Genomic DNA, 15,451 nt, shown 5'->3' with positions numbered 1-15,451 from the left:
TGCCAATTTATCCTTAATTATTGTGATTTTTACCTTGTTTGAATGTAGCACAAGTATTTTTTTTCTGAGATGAGAATGTTCTCCCTCTGACCTAAGCACTGATTCTGAAGTTTTAATTACAGATCAGGTGGAAACATCATTCTTCGTTTGCTTGTTTGTTTGCAGATGGAGAGAGTGTTTGAGAAAAGAGAGGCAGTAACTTGATGATGTTTCCCCCTGCAGAACATAAAGTGAGAAGGACAGTTCCCATTACAATCTGCCAGAGTTACTGTGCCCTGTTGCTCAGAGCAGGTTATGGCTCTTGCTTCCTTCTGGTGTAAAATGGGAAAATACTACAACCTTTTCCTAAGTTTGACCCCAATGCGACCTGGACAGCCTGGGTTCCTCGGTTTTATTTTCCTCCTCTGTGCCGCGCTACAAACAGGGTGAGGAGCAGCAAAGCTGGGAGCGGGAGGCAGGCGGTGCTTCCCCCTCCCGCAGGGCTCGCTCTGTGTCTTTAAGGGGCCGCCCCCCCGCGGGGAGCCGGTATAAAGCAGGTGAGCAGCAGCGCTCTCGCACAGGGCTGAGCGGAGCGGGCGCAGCTCTCGGTAATGACCGGCCAGCGCAGTTGGGGCTATGGGCGGGATGACGGTAGGTTATGGCATTTCTGCGCTGCATCTCTCGGTCCTCCCCCACTCATTTTCTTTCTAGAATTGTTTCCTGAGCCCTGCAGAGCTGCCTGCAAGCATCAAGTATACACAGCAGGTAATTAATTACTTTATTGATAATAAGTAGCACCCAGAAAGTGGCACAAACCTATGCCTGCTGCCTTTCATTGTTGTAATCAACGTTCCAAAACTGAGAGAAGCAATACTGAGGTTGTTTTTTTCCCCCCAGGCTGCAGATATTACAGATAGGTCCTGTTCCAAAAAGCTGTTATGAAAAGGGTTAATTCTTTTAAGTAAAGATTCAGCAGAGCAGTAATAGGTCTTCTGATCCCGTGCAGTTGCTAAAATGTGATATCTAGGCTTCCACAGAAGTGAATAAAATAAGGTACGTGTTGTATATTCCCACAACATCAATAAATTGTACAGATCAGTATCAGAAATCTCTTAAAGAACAAGTTATGCTTTCTGATTTGACAGCTTTTAATTTAGTCATCCTCCTTTGCTTCCCACCTCCAAGAATCTGTGTCACAGAGTGAGAGGATTTGTGATGCTACTGAAAGATTCCTACAACAATGTTTTATAGCACCTATATGCTTTACAGAGGAGGATGGATGAGTGACTGGTGTTGTCCAACAAGACAATGTTTTGCATAACCTTCAGGAGTCTCTCTCTTTTGGCAGCAACTATTCTAGCTGCTGAGTGTCCAACAAGAGTCTTTTGTATAACCTTCAGAAGCCAGTCTCCCTCTCTCAACAGCGGTTGTGTGAGGTTCACCAAGTCAAAAAGCACATTTAAATGCTAAGTGAAGCTGGTTAGTGCAAGTAGCTTGTGTTATGTGTTTGGCATATAGGTAGCAATAGCAAAGCCATGTTTCTTGCAGAGCTCGTAAGAAACAAATTATATTGCTTAGGCTTGTGTAACAGTGTTGAAATCCTAAATCTGCTTTACAGGCAAGCTGAGAAAATATGCTATTTTATAAGCTTAGCTTTTCAGAAAATGCTAAAGACAAATAAGAGTATAATGGATTGCTGTTTTTGTTACATAAACTCAAGGAGGGTAAATACCTGTGGTTGATTTAAAAAAGAAGAAAAGGTTTCTACTTGTGAAAGTATGTGAGAATGCTACAATTGAAAATGTGCTTATTGCGAACCTTAAAGTTGTTACTGTTAATGCTTTCTGAACATAAGCAGTAGAAGAATTTAATTGCTTCTTGCACTACCATACCAAAGTAGAGAAAGTAGTGTTAAGAGTAAGTAATTCTTTGATATAGATACAGTTGTGTTATCTCAAATAGCAGATGAATGTTCCGGCTCTGGCAGTAGAGCGCTGTGTTATTAAATTGCTCTTTCTCCCCACTTTATTGCAGTCAGAAAGTCCAAAAATACTAATCATCATACTGTACCCTTCACTCAGGGTAGAGAGATACCATAATGGGCATGAGTGAAGAATGGAGCTGCCTCAAAGATTTACTGCAGTCATAAAATGGTTTTAAAAATAACTGCATAGTCAGTAGCTAAGAGATTGAGTCATCTGCATCTAATTTGAATCACTGGAGCTTTTACACTGTCTTTCCTAGGAAGAATTAAATGCTGTTTCTTTGGGGGAGTGTGTATGTGCATATGCATGTGTTCACACCTGCACCCACCTTGGAAGGTCTTCAGATTCCTTAGCAATGAAATTACACACTCTGCAGAAAATTACTGTCACAAGTAACTGAAGATACAGCACTCTGATGTGCTATGATTTTCCAAGTGTCTTTTGTACAAGACATTTGACTTCCCCATCTTGTTGCAGTCTGTTTGTGCTCATAAAAATACACCAGCTTAGAATTGAAGTGAACCTCTTGGATACAAAATTTTCAAGTCACTCCTGCTCAGCAAGCTGTACTTCAAGGCTCATGAAAACCTGTAATGATTATTTTGTGTATAATAGGAAGAAAATAACGGTGCTTTCCTTTCTTTCCTTTTGAAGGACCTTCAGAGTGGCACAAGTCTTATCCTATTGCCCAAGGGAACCGCCAGTCACCTATTGATATAGTTTCTGCAAGAGCAGTTTATGACCCTAATCTGAAGCCACTTATTATCTCCTATGAATCATGTACATCTCTCAGCATCTCCAACAATGGCCATTCAGTTATGGTTGAGTTTGAAGATACTGATGACAAGACAGGTGAGACTAACACACAGCCAACTAACTCAGAATACAATTTGTTAGTGAGGGAAACAAGTACATCCTGTATAGTGTATTTCTTATGATTTATAATTTCAGTTTAGAACAAGGTGTATAACCAGGGCCCTTTATATTTTGTCTTCCTGAGCCCCACATTTGTCTTCACTTGAATCTCTCTAGCAATACATTTGTTAGTGGAATAGTGTTTCTACATTAGGAAAAGCTCTTGCATCAGGAGAATCAGAAGTTTGTTTGCAGGACATCCCTTTCAAATGGGAATTGTCAGTTTGCTAGCCAGGGAATCCTTGCATCTTTCCAGCAGTTCTAGACACACAGAGTAGGTATGTACACTCCTCACTGCCCCGTGTCCATGACCATCCAAATCAAAGGTACCAACACGCGTGCCAGCTCTGTGTGGCTCACTGCCCAGTTTCCATCACCAGGGGAAGGGAAGAGAAGAGGATTAGCAGAGATCAGGTGATACAGCGTAGTCATCATCACCATAATCCACTACATTTTTGTATCTGGACCAGTCACTAACTGTGACCCTGCACTATTTTCTTCTTTCCTCCCTGCATCATAGCAGTTCAGTTTCTTCAGAAATTATAAAATCTTCAGGTAATTCTGAGTTGGTAGCTGCTTGTGGATATTGGGCTATCTGCAGTTGCATGTTATATTCTCTGCCAAGAGCTAAGAGACAAGAATAAATGCTTTAAGTGATTGATTACTTCTGTTAATTCTACTGCCATGGTAAACCTTGCTTTTATATCTGAGGGGGGAGGGAAGAGTATCCAAATGGAGATGATGAAATAGCTGAGTGCATTTTAAAAAATTATAAACAATTTTTAAACATGTCAAACAGCTGATTTAATCTTCCATTTGGATGTGTTGTGTGGTTCTAGCTAAATAGGATACCTTGGATACTCAGAACAAGTTACTTTTTCTGTGGAGTTACTTGTCTGTGCTGGTAACCCTTTGAAATAGGGGCTGGGGGTTACAAGTCCAGCCATCTTGTTTTAGAACTTCCCTTCTGAAATGAAGCTAAGGAACTGCCCAGCTGAATGGTGAGGTTTTCAAGTGTCTTTACTGAATTTGAAGAGAAGACTGGACATGCGTTTACCAAAATCTTACTACACAGATGCATTAAGCATGTCACCCTACAAAGAGAATTTGTAAAATATATCTGATAGTGTTATCTTATCTTGCTAACTACGCTTGTGCTGTTCTAAGCTGAACTGCATATAACAGATAATGTTATCCAGCTTTAGAAGTTTAAAAGCATTGTCTATTACTCTGCATTTAGAAATACAGACTCAGAGCACGTAGAGGAATGAACACCTCTGCCCTTTCTACACTAAGCACAAGCCTTGCCTTAATAACATTTTCAAGGAAGAAGACTGTGAGGGGTGGAAGGCATGGTTTAAAGTGTTTTAGTTGTGTTGAAATAGATCTGGTGACTCATAATTCTGCATAAAGGGCACAACAGAATTTTGACAGTAAGCCATAATAGCTAGATTTGTTAAAATAATGGTTGAGACAGGTGATGCATTCCATTGCTAAGTTCAGAAAAACACACTAGGAGATAATTACACTCTTAATACTGAAACCTTTGCTCTGGTAAAGCCAGTTTCCTGCATAAAGGCCAGCTGGAACTATGCACATGTGGTAGCACTGTGAAAGTCCCAGCGTTATTTTTTTAGACAAAATGTTATGGACTACACTGAGGATGAGTGACTTACAGATACTAAACGTAATTTTAATTTTCTTCATATAAGACTTTGATCAAGTTTTCATGTCTGTTTGGCAAAATTTATTTGATTTAGTGCCATATAAAAGAACAGGAGGACTACTGATGCAGTTGATAAAGTATCTTCTATAGGTGGCAGCTTACACATTCACCTGCTCTTAAGTGTTATTTCTAAATGATGTATGAAGTTTCTCTGTAGCACTACCTCACATTTTTAAGGTGACTTGAGATTCTGAATGGTGTCATGTAAAGAACAAGCTATTGTATTACCTCGTTTTGTGGGATCAGGTATTCAAAGGAAACAGAACATAGATAACCCCCAGAGGAAGGGAAGACACTCTGAACAGGAAATTGTCTACCTGATGCTCAAGGTATCTACACTCTTTTGCATGAAATGTCAAGTAGCGCTGTCAAAAATATTTTAGATACATGAGTTTAAATTCTTATTTATTTTTTAACATTCAATTTGGATTTATTGTGTTGAATAAGAAAGGCATAATTATAAAGCTATCCCCTCTTTGGATGTCAAATATACTCTTTCAAAGAAGCCACAAAATTCCATACAAATAGCCACTCAAAGTTTTTAAATTTTTGTTTTTACATAAATTCAGGTGCTTCCTGTTAAGAAACCCAAGTCTTCTAAATATCAGGATGATGCATATATTTGATATTGGCAACTGGGAGATGCTGCTGGCTTTTATCCACTACATTAGTTTTTACTAACAGGAAGCTAAGAAGCTGGAATGCTTAAGCTTTTTCTCTCTTGTTTTTTTTCTGCTCAGCAATCAGTGGTGGTCCCTTTGAGAATCCATTTCGGCTAAAGCAGTTTCACTTTCACTGGGGGACAAAGCATGACCAAGGATCGGAGCACACAATTGATGGCAAACCTTTTCCATGTGAGGTAACATGTGTTTTTACAGATGGGATTAATCCATGCAAATGCTGTTGACAAATGACTTTGTGTGCAGTGGGGACTAGGTGTCCCTTAGGATTCCGATTGCTTACTCACCATGCTTAGGTCAGCACAAACTTTAATGAGAACTTTATTCCTTACACTGAAGTTATCTATTGATTACTCTGGTTTTTAGAGTGCAAACTTATCTCCCCCCGGTCCAGCCCTTTTCCCAAGATTCTCAGTCATCTTATTCTATTTAACAGGTCACAGCCCCACAGTTTAGTTGCTGTGCTCACACAGCATCTCTGAGAGTCCTTTGCTGTCTAGTTTAGCCTGCTGCACACCATTGATTGCATAGTTTCATTTACACAGGTGGAAGGCTATACTGACAAACATGACGCTGAGAAGCCATGTGTAGCTCCCCTACCTGGCACAGTTATCTTAGGCTTCAGCTGATGGTCACCACCTGTGAAATGCTGGTGCTGTCCATAGCTTAGAAGTGGCTTCATGTGGGGGCTTGAGACAGTTCTGCAAAGCCTAGGACAAGCACAGGCCTTCCCCAGTACAATCTTTCCCAAACACTACAGTAACATAGAATTCTGGAGTCTCCTAGTAAGTACCGGAGCATACTGCTTTGTGGGATGAGAGCCCATACCAGGGAAGTTAGGTCACAGGTTAATGCTTACTTTGTTTCAAATTAAAGCTGATCTATAGAAACTTTTAGTGTTTGTCCATGCTTATGGACTGGTCCAAAAGGCTGAACTTGCTCATATTTCCAAAGATGCTTTCAGACCAAAACCTACATTCTTTTATGAACAACCATTCATTAGTGCCTGTTAACACGAGACAACCTATGTTCACAGCTTCTATCACCAATTTGTTTAATTATTATTTATTTTTCTTTAAAGCTCCACTTGGTTCACTGGAATGCCAGAAAATATGCAACATTTGGAGAAGCAGCAGCAGCTCCAGATGGCTTGGCAGTAGTTGGTGTTTTCTTGGAGGTAAGAATAACAAAAATAGCACGTTTACATGATAAAAAGTATTATGCTGTCAAGTGTTTGAGAACCAAACCACATATTTCAGAAGTGCTTAAGGAAAACAGATGACTTATTGGAAGCAGTAACTCAATGCAAATTGCTGTTAAACTTACTTTAGTAGGAATGTTGAGATTCAGAGAAAAAAACACCACCTATTCAAAGCATAATTATAGTCATTCTTATTTAACCTGTCTATTCTGTTATTTTAGATTGGGAGAGAACATGCCAATATGAACAGACTCACTGATGCTTTGTACATGGTAAAATTTAAAGTAAGTTTTAATCTCTTTAAATTTTACTATTTCTGGAATATCCTTTACAAATCAAGCTCATGTACATGTTTAAGACAAAAACAGAAAATCACCCACCACAAATCCTCCCATCAATAGAACATCACTGTAGTTGTATTCTCCTCTTCCTCTCCAAAGCTCATCTTATTTGCTCAGTCTGAGATGCCTCCCAAGGCTATGCTGACCCCACCGGTCATTCAGAAGTTCTGCTTTTCCCAGAGTATCTAAAATCAAAAGCTCCGTGACCCTTCAGGCTCAGCTCTTACACTCAGCAAAATAAGACTTTTCCATTGTGCCTAGCCTTGAACAAGTCAAAGCTGGGTATCTGTCTTCTGCTGCAAAGCTCTGTTGGCAGCCAATCTTCATGAGGTCCTGAACTAGTCTGTTCTTACAGTGATACTTCAAGGTGGTCTTCACCCAGTTGTATTGTATCTGAGAGCTTTGAAGGTTGATACCTGCTGCACTTTCTCAGATGTGAACTGATTAGGCCACTACAAGTGTTTACCTTTCTGGATTTACATGAGGTTAATGCATTCTATAGCATGCATAAGTCCTAATACGCAAAATAAACTTGAGTAGGCATATTATTCTTGCTCCTCTATATAAGCTTGTGAAAGACAAGAAATGAAGGCAGTTATGCAGCAATATGTAGTCGGTAGACATGCTAAATGATATTTTTATGTTTAAGTAATTTCTTCCACTTGCAGCAAAGAAATAATTATCCCTCAGTAGTAGTGACTGAAGGTCTGCAGGTTTGCCACTGGGGGTAAACTACTCATTCTGTTCCTTATGAGCAATTTTACAGACAATTGAATGGTGCTTTTTGAGTGACTAAGTACCTTTCAATATTCCTACAAGCCCTAGACTGTGTTAGTTAAGGCAATCACTAGTTTAAATAGCACCTCCTGTTTCTACTGGTCTTTTGGCTGATCCATCTTAGTCTAAAATTAGACTTGAACATTTGATTTAAGTCAATATTTGTCTTAGCAGATGATGACTCTTTGGGGCCAAGTTTTTGAAGGTTTCAAATTTCCTACTGAAGTAGATGGGGAGCATAGAAAATAGCAAGTAATGAGACAAGGAATTCTGCCATTATCTGTAGCTCACACTGAACACTATATACAGAATATACTTCCTGCATTATTCTTGGACCTTCTGTGACAAGAGCTGAACTTTGGCAGAGGCAATGAGGCAAGAACTCAAAGTCCAGTAAACCAGCAGCAGGTGTCACTCTTGCCATGCTGCTCTTAGATAACAGTTGTTACAAAGGAGCCAAACCTTCATAGATTATTCCTTTCCCCTAATCTTTAATATTACTTCAGCATTTCTTTATCCTTCAAAAGGACTTCTTTAACCTGCACTTAAAAGTAAAAAGCTATACTTCAAGTATCAATTTTATTTTTTCCAGGGAACAAAAGCTCAATTTAGAAGCTTCAACCCCAAATGTCTCTTGCCTTTGAGTCTAGATTATTGGACGTACCTTGGTTCTTTGACAACACCACCCCTTAATGAGAGTGTAACATGGATAGTGCTGAAGGAACCCATCAGGATTTCTGAGAAGCAGGTAAGCTGTTGGTACTCTCACAGGTCTTGTAGGATTCAACACAGACAGTGACTGTTTTGATTTACAACAGGGCTAGGTTAAAAGACCATTACCCTGTTCAATAATTAGGGCTTCTGTTTATTCTGCTAATACTCTTTAAGAACTTTGCTTGAACCTCTTCCATTAACAGATTGTAATGTACTGTATACTTTGCTTTGGTCCTTTTAATAAAAGCTTTGATACTGGTTGCCATTTTAAGCAGTAAATTTTCACTGAATTTACAGCTGGAGAAGTTCCGCATGCTCCTCTTCACCTCTGAGGAAGACCAGAGGATCCAAATGGTGAATAATTTTCGACCCCCTCAGCCTCTTAAAGGGAGAGTAGTTCGAGCTTCCTTCAAGGCCTGAAGAAAACTGATAGTGGCCCTGAGAGAACAAAGAGCTTCCACATCTGAGCTACTATAGATAGAAACCCTGGTCTTCAGATCACTTGTGGAACACACCAGATACCCACTACTGTGAACACCCTACTTGGAGGGGAACAATCTTTTGATTTTATTTTATTTGAATTGCTCATTCTTTTGAGAAATAGGATCTTTTTAACTGGTACTTTTTAATGTAAGGGATAGCTGAGTAATCTAGAGTGTTCTTCAAGACCTGACACTCTAACACTTAAGATGAAATGAAAACCCTACTTAATATAAAATGGGAAATTATGTAGTGATGTACTAGTACTGGTGGCTACAATTTCTAGTTGTCTCATAATACATGATGAAACAGTAGTCAAAAATTTTGAACACATTGGACTTAAATTTTCTTTACCAATCTCTTGTTAGCATTTGCTGAGCTCTGTTTGATTTAAAGATTGCTTTCACTGTATTCTTGCTGTCTGTCGCATACCATGCACATGACTAGCACTAGGAAAGAGTTCTTATATCAGGTAGGCACTGGTATGAAAACTACATCTATATTAAATTACTGTTCTAAAATGCTGTTTTGTAATAAGTTGAAATAACAATGTAAATGCTGTGTTTAAAAGCTGGCCATTTTATTGCCCAGTGTTGTTCAGACACTAGTTCTTTTAGCCCATGTGGCATATATAACTGTAATGCCCTTGTCAATTTTGTTGAAAAGAACATCTGTAGCAACTCAGGTATGTGTTTTGTGATTCTCAGTTGTTCAAATTCTACCTCAGCTAAGCGATTTGCTCTGCAATACAACCTCTTTCATTGCTGCCCTATGTAAAGTAGCTATTTTGTTTATTTTGGGGAACTAATATGGGTAGACGTGGATTGCACTGAATGTGCACTGCTGCACGAATCATGCCTTCTCTCTGGCAGTCTATTAGGATACTCCCTGCAGATGAGAGGCTCATCAGTCCTGAGCCCTTTCACCTCTTCAAAAGAAAGCTGCTTTAGAAAAGCCATGTGGTAGTATTACTGCTTCTGCAGCTTGGTGACAAAATGCAGACTTGTGTCTTTGGCACCAAATTCAGTGATGCTATCTGTAAATACCCACAGTCTATTTTCAATTGCTTTAATTCTGGGCTTCAAATGTTCTACTTCATCTGTATAGTTCAGATAAAAGTTGCTGATGTTTATCAATTTTAATCAGCTTAGTTGAAGAAATCATCAAATATGTACAATGTAAAGGAAAGCAGGGGGAAAGGAGGATAACAGCTAGTATGGGCTGTTCTCAATTTTCAGAAAGGGCGAAAGGCACTAGATGTGAAGCCATGGAACACTAGAATTCTAGACCTAACTCTTCTACAGTTTTTCTGGTACATTGACCTGGAACTTCTACTTTCCCCTTACATAAAATGAGGGTAACGCTAACCTACCTCACAGGGATGTTGTGAGGGCTAATTCAGCATTGGTTTAGATGTGACATTCTTAATATAGCAGATGCTAAAGGAAGCAGAAAATCATTACAGAATACAATGTTTTTAGCTATTATGAATGCTAGTAATGCAAACTAGTATTGCAGAAAATCTATTTAATGTATATTTCTTTAACAAATTAAATGAGACTTTAAAATCAAGTGTGCACCTCTTTGTCCTTTGTTTGGAATAGACCTACCTCTCCCTACTTACAGCACTGTTTTTCTTGGACTTTTGTTAACAGAAATGCTGTTTGATACCTTTAACTGATGCATTTATTTTAGATCAAAGAATTATTTGATTATTTACCTTCAGCTTCATAGAAACCTTGATTGTTATAGTAGAATCTAAATGCAGGTAAGTTATCCCTTTGAAGTTTCTGGGCTGCTTCTTTTTAGAGGAAAAAAAATCTAGAAAGCTTACTCATGTTCAAGAGCTATTTTTAGCCTATACCACAATTCTTCCCATCAGTTTCTATTTCTTTTTAACCCTTCCACTCAAGAAAATTCTGATATTTTGTGCATTTTGGATGACTTTTTGCTCAGAGTTAAATTCTTATTGTCATGGATCTTATGTTCCTGTTAAAATGAGTCTCTTAATGTAGGTTTTAATCTTAAAATATTCAAAGTCTTTCAAAAGAACCTAATTTGCTAGCCCAAATACATTTTATTGGGGTAAATTAAAATACCTTCCTGATTTAAAATTTAATCTTTACTTACCATATGTATCTTAATTAAGCAACCAAAGTACTGCTGCCTTAGTACCAGCACGCACCTTCACAGAGAAGGTCATTGGTCAATATTTTCAGTGTTTTCTCTCATTCTAGGCATACAAGTTGGTTTCTGATCACTCAGTCTCTCATAAAAGGTAAGGATTGTATATCAAACTTTCTCCAGTTTTTTCCCCACCTACAACCACCCAGTCTAATAAAATCAATCTTATTGATCTACTGAATGTGTCCATTCTGTGACCTTGAACACAGTATTTAAGCTTCTTTAAGGGTGGTTTACTTGTGAACAGCACAGGGATAATGTTTAGGTTGTTGTAAAAGCTTAGCTACTCTAAAGAGCTTTAAATGCTGAATCCCCCAGGTGTTCAGTTTCCAGGAGAAACTGAATGTACACCTTCCTTCAAGAATAAATTTTGTCTAATTTTACAATTTCTTTCAGTTGCTGGATTAAAGAACATTATATCTTTTTACCACAGTGAAGCAAAACAGAAAAGGAAGCCTTTTATATTTGTTGTTGTTTCTTGAAACTCTGGTCATCCAATAAAAAAACATATTTCATTTTGTATGGTTTTAAAGCTATAAACTACATTCTACAGCTTAATGCACTTCATTTTGATATTATGAAAGCAAAGTGCAAGAAGAAATATCAAATATATTACATAAAGAATTTTATTGTATACTCAATGAACAATGCAATCAGAATGATGAAGGTATGGTATTTCATTAGATTAAGCTTTGCTGTACTGTCTTTTCCCTGTAACTGAAAATATAGTCTACCAGGAAAACGTAGCAAAACTAATAGCAATAAAACTTATTCCATGCTGAAAGACTTAAAATCAGCAATCTAAGTTACTTTTCAGAAGGGGTAGCATGAAGAGCTTCACTGATGATTCTTTCTCATTTAGCAAAGTTTCCCTAGTAAGACTATTCAGGGGTATAAGGGACCATATTAATTTGTTTTGTTTATATGGATTCTTGACTTGTTAATATGCTGGTTGAAATATAGTTAACAAGATAAAATAGTGTTGATAAAAGAAATAAAGTTTTTCTTGCTCTAAGGCTCTCAAGTCATCCATGAGATGAGGATAATGAAACAGAAGGACTGCGTACTGTATTTATAATGTGCTTTGAGACTTTCAGAGCTATGTTTTGGTGCTTGTATATATAGGCATGACCATCAATTTATGGAAGTGCTACATTTTGTCAGACCATGGGAATCAAGCCCCTGTTACTTATTTGCTTGTCTCAGCTCCTAGTGGTATTCTAGCTAGTGCCTCTAGAACAAATGTGCCCCTCAAAGGCAATTCATAGGGCCAAATACCAGCAGTACTTTTTAAGGATTTGCAGAAACTTCATTTTTTGTCTTCCTTCTAATTGGTCTTCTTCTGCATACAAACATTACTCAGCAAAACTCCTCAATCAGGGTCATTCAAATTCTAGAACATGTGCTATCCTTATCTCCTACCAACTATGTTGGAGGAAAAATAGCAGTTTAATATAACTAGTCCAGCAAGAATTAATAGGATCACAGTTCTCATAACTGAGAGAACATGAGGCCTTCTGTTTAGGACAGTGACTGACACAGCACAGCTACAGAAACTAGACTAAAAATGCCATCTACTGGCTGGCTGTTCCCACTTCTTAACACAACGCCTAAAACAACTGAACACTTAAACAACACTTTTTTTTTTTAAGGCAAATTCAGTCAAAATACAACACATGAAAGAATTTAACTTTAAGGATAATTATTTTCTTAAGGTATAGGTGAGCATAATTGGTATCCCTGTGCTGGTTCTACTTACACAGTCCTTGAAAATCCTTTATCAGATAAAAATCAATTTTACAAAACAAAGTCATTAAATCAGTTAGAATTTTTTGTTTCTCCTTTCACTAACAGAGTGGAGAGATCCTCCACCTGGTAAACTGCACACTGTGTTAACTTGAACTTTTTAGCTTTGATAGCTATAGTTAAGGTTCAGCTTAATTTTTTTTGTCCCATCCTCTGCAAACAGAAATATTTTTTAGGCAGTTTCAGGGATATAGTTGATATGATCTAGCAGTGATTTGTAATGATACATTTTTGTGATGACTGCAAATGAACTCAAATACAAGCATCATGGAAAAAGCATTGCAAGGTACCTTGTCACCAGATGGTGCTTTTGGTGGTGTTCAAAGGTCAAAAAGATAAAGAAGGGAGCATTTCGGGACAAAAAAAAAAAAAAAAAAAAAAAAAAGCAGAAATAAGCCTGAAAAAATGAGATATCTTATACCTCAGATTAGCTGTTTTCCTCTCTGAATTCCTTCTGTGTGCAAGACTGGCCATTTAGTAAAGACACCAAGTATTGAAACATGTTGCTCTATACTGCCTGTAAGAAGGGGAGTGTCAAGTTTTTCTCATCCTGAGAACTACAGCATACTGATGAAACCTGGCTGACTTTAACAGAACTATTTCCCATTTACATGGCTGTAAGGCAGAGAATGCTTATACCTCTGGTGTGCCATTTATAGTGCTACTTGCATTATATTTGAATTTTAGTAAAATTTAACCCGTCGCCTCAAGTTGTGAACAGCAACAAACTAATGCAAACCATCATTTAATTTCATTTTGCACTAATATAGTGGAATATTAAATGCATCAATTCAGGAGTAAACTCAGACCATTCATCTGTTGGAGGAGAAGAAGGTGGAAGGAGGAGAGAAGAAATGTGTATAATTACTTTTCTACACATGAGCACTTGATACTGAGCAAAAAGCCTACCTTGCACTTGTAAGGTGTCTGCAATAAATTCACTTTAACAGTGGTGCAGAATCTTAACTGAATAAGCATTTCAGTTTAACTTGAACCAGTTTTGTCAGCAACAACTGGTAAAACTTCTATTTGTGGAGTCTAGATCCAATTGCAGCAACTAGGCAGGCCTTTGCACCAGCCCAATTACATTAACCTAAACTGAATTTTCAGTTTAAGCCTGCATCTTCATATACAGAGACACTCTTAGAATGCTGTAACACCAGAGGTTAAATGAAGTTGGAGAACTGGAATGGCCTTTTTCCTACAGTTCATGGTGTTTACCTCTGTTCATTGACATTTATTGCAGCTTGTTTGCTTTCCTAGCATTTGAGTATTTGTTTTAGATTATATAGGAAGATCAAAGACTGGAATTTTCTGTAAACAAACTAGGAAAATGCAGTTGCTCTAACAGACCTAGAGGAAATTTATTTTTCCTAGTCTCATTCCTCTTTTCTGTTTGTTTGATCTCTGCATCCAATGTACTAATTTGCCTTTTGCGAAAATTCAAAATATGATATATGAGAACTGAAATGTATTTCACTATTTGCAGGCAAAATACATAGAGTAAACAGCTGACATTTTTAAGGGTCTGAGCAAGAAGGTATCCAAATATTTTTGTGAACTGGTGTTGTTCTTGTTTCCTTTGAAAAGCTGGTTAGCTTGATTGTTGTGCCTTTTTTTTTTTTTTTTGGTAAGAGAAGTCAGATAGAAATCTATTAAATTTCCTGTCCCGTTAGTCACAGTATTAGCCTTCTTTTCTAAAAGGACATGAAAGATTAGAAATGGCTGTTCTTTCACCTTTTAGGTACATTCTGCCTGTTTTTTAACTTCAGCTAAAAAGCTCATCATCCCAAACTGTCAGAGTTATACCAAGTATACCTTCATATGCCATTTCCAAGTCACACATATATATGACCTCTTTTGCCTCCTAAAATTTTCAGTTCTTCTAGACAGTCTCGGGTTGTCAGAGAGAAAGTGATACAGTGCAGTTAGGAGTCCAGTGTCTGTGGAATCACAATTACCTGAACTTCAGTTAACTAGAATTCTTTTAGCAACATAGAAGCTTTCGGAGTTGGGTTGGCTGCTGCGCTTTTCAGAGGAGAATACTAAGTGATAAAACCCTCAAGCAAGGTTTACGACTGGGGAGATGCCTCCCTGCACTCTCTGCCAATAACTCAGTTTTTCTTATCTTGTTTCATGCAATGGCCTTTCTCAAACCGACCTTATAGGCTCAAATAAACATTCCACTTTATCTGAAATCTATCAAAGCTTGTTGAAACTGTCATTGACTTTAACGGGAGCTGGATCATGGCCCAAACAAGCAACAGAACACAAAAATTCATTTGCAAAGAAAATAAAGAGTTGCTGACTGTACAAGTCAACAGATAAAATTATACCTTGAAAAAAATCTAAATATAGCATTTGCTATATTTTTAACCTGTCACTGCACCTTAGTACAATGCCCCTGGAATTACACTTGTTTTCTTCTAAATACTGATAAGAACTTTCTCCTGGCACATGACAATTGATACCGAGCTTTAGTTCACATATGAACAGGAGAGTCAAAAACAAATCTTAGTTTTATTTAAAGAAACCTGAACTAAATTTTTTTAAGACAGAGCACTATGGCAACCAAGCCACTGTTGCTGCAGAAATTTGCCATTTTAATTAGATATTCCTGAAGGCAAAAATACTGCGAGCCTGAGCAGTACTCCTTCTTTTCT

At 37.8% G+C, this 15,451-nt stretch overlaps 1 protein-coding gene across 2 annotated transcripts; it reads left to right on the top strand.

The window, feature by feature from the left end:
- The first annotated feature begins 515 nt into the window (after positions 1-515).
- CA7 (carbonic anhydrase 7) lies at positions 516-10,370 on the top strand. 2 transcript variants are annotated; one of them, XM_005514447.3, is made up of 7 exons: positions 516-630; positions 2,619-2,816; positions 5,346-5,464; positions 6,367-6,462; positions 6,708-6,770; positions 8,197-8,352; positions 8,616-10,370. In XM_005514447.3, the coding sequence occupies exons 1-7, from the start codon at positions 591-593 to the stop codon at positions 8,736-8,738; spliced, it is 795 nt and encodes a 264-aa protein (XP_005514504.1). In that variant the 5' UTR covers positions 516-590; the 3' UTR covers positions 8,739-10,370. The 2 variants fall into 2 exon arrangements, with proteins under 2 accessions (XP_005514504.1, XP_064884531.1); XM_065028459.1 differs by having other exon boundaries at positions 545-744.
- The last annotated feature ends 5,081 nt before the right edge of the window (positions 10,371-15,451 follow it).

Source organism: Columba livia, chromosome 13 (assembly GCF_036013475.1).
Source record: "Columba livia isolate bColLiv1 breed racing homer chromosome 13, bColLiv1.pat.W.v2, whole genome shotgun sequence".
NCBI classification, from domain to species: domain Eukaryota; kingdom Metazoa; phylum Chordata; class Aves; order Columbiformes; family Columbidae; genus Columba; species Columba livia.
Note: the sequence above shows the minus strand (reverse complement) of the source record. Positions and strands in the feature narration are given on the sequence as shown.

Bases quoted from the DNA above. Each gene is read 5' to 3' on its own strand.
- CA7 (XM_065028459.1), top strand. From the start codon at position 591: ATGACCGGCCAGCGCAGTTGGGGCTATGGGCGGGATGACGGTAGGTTA. The intron at 745-2,618 runs GTAATTAATTAC...TTCCTTTTGAAG, and splicing joins GCATCAAGTATACACAGCAG to GACCTTCAGAGTGGCACAAG. The intron at 6,463-6,707 runs GTAAGAATAACA...CTGTTATTTTAG, and splicing joins TAGTTGGTGTTTTCTTGGAG to ATTGGGAGAGAACATGCCAA.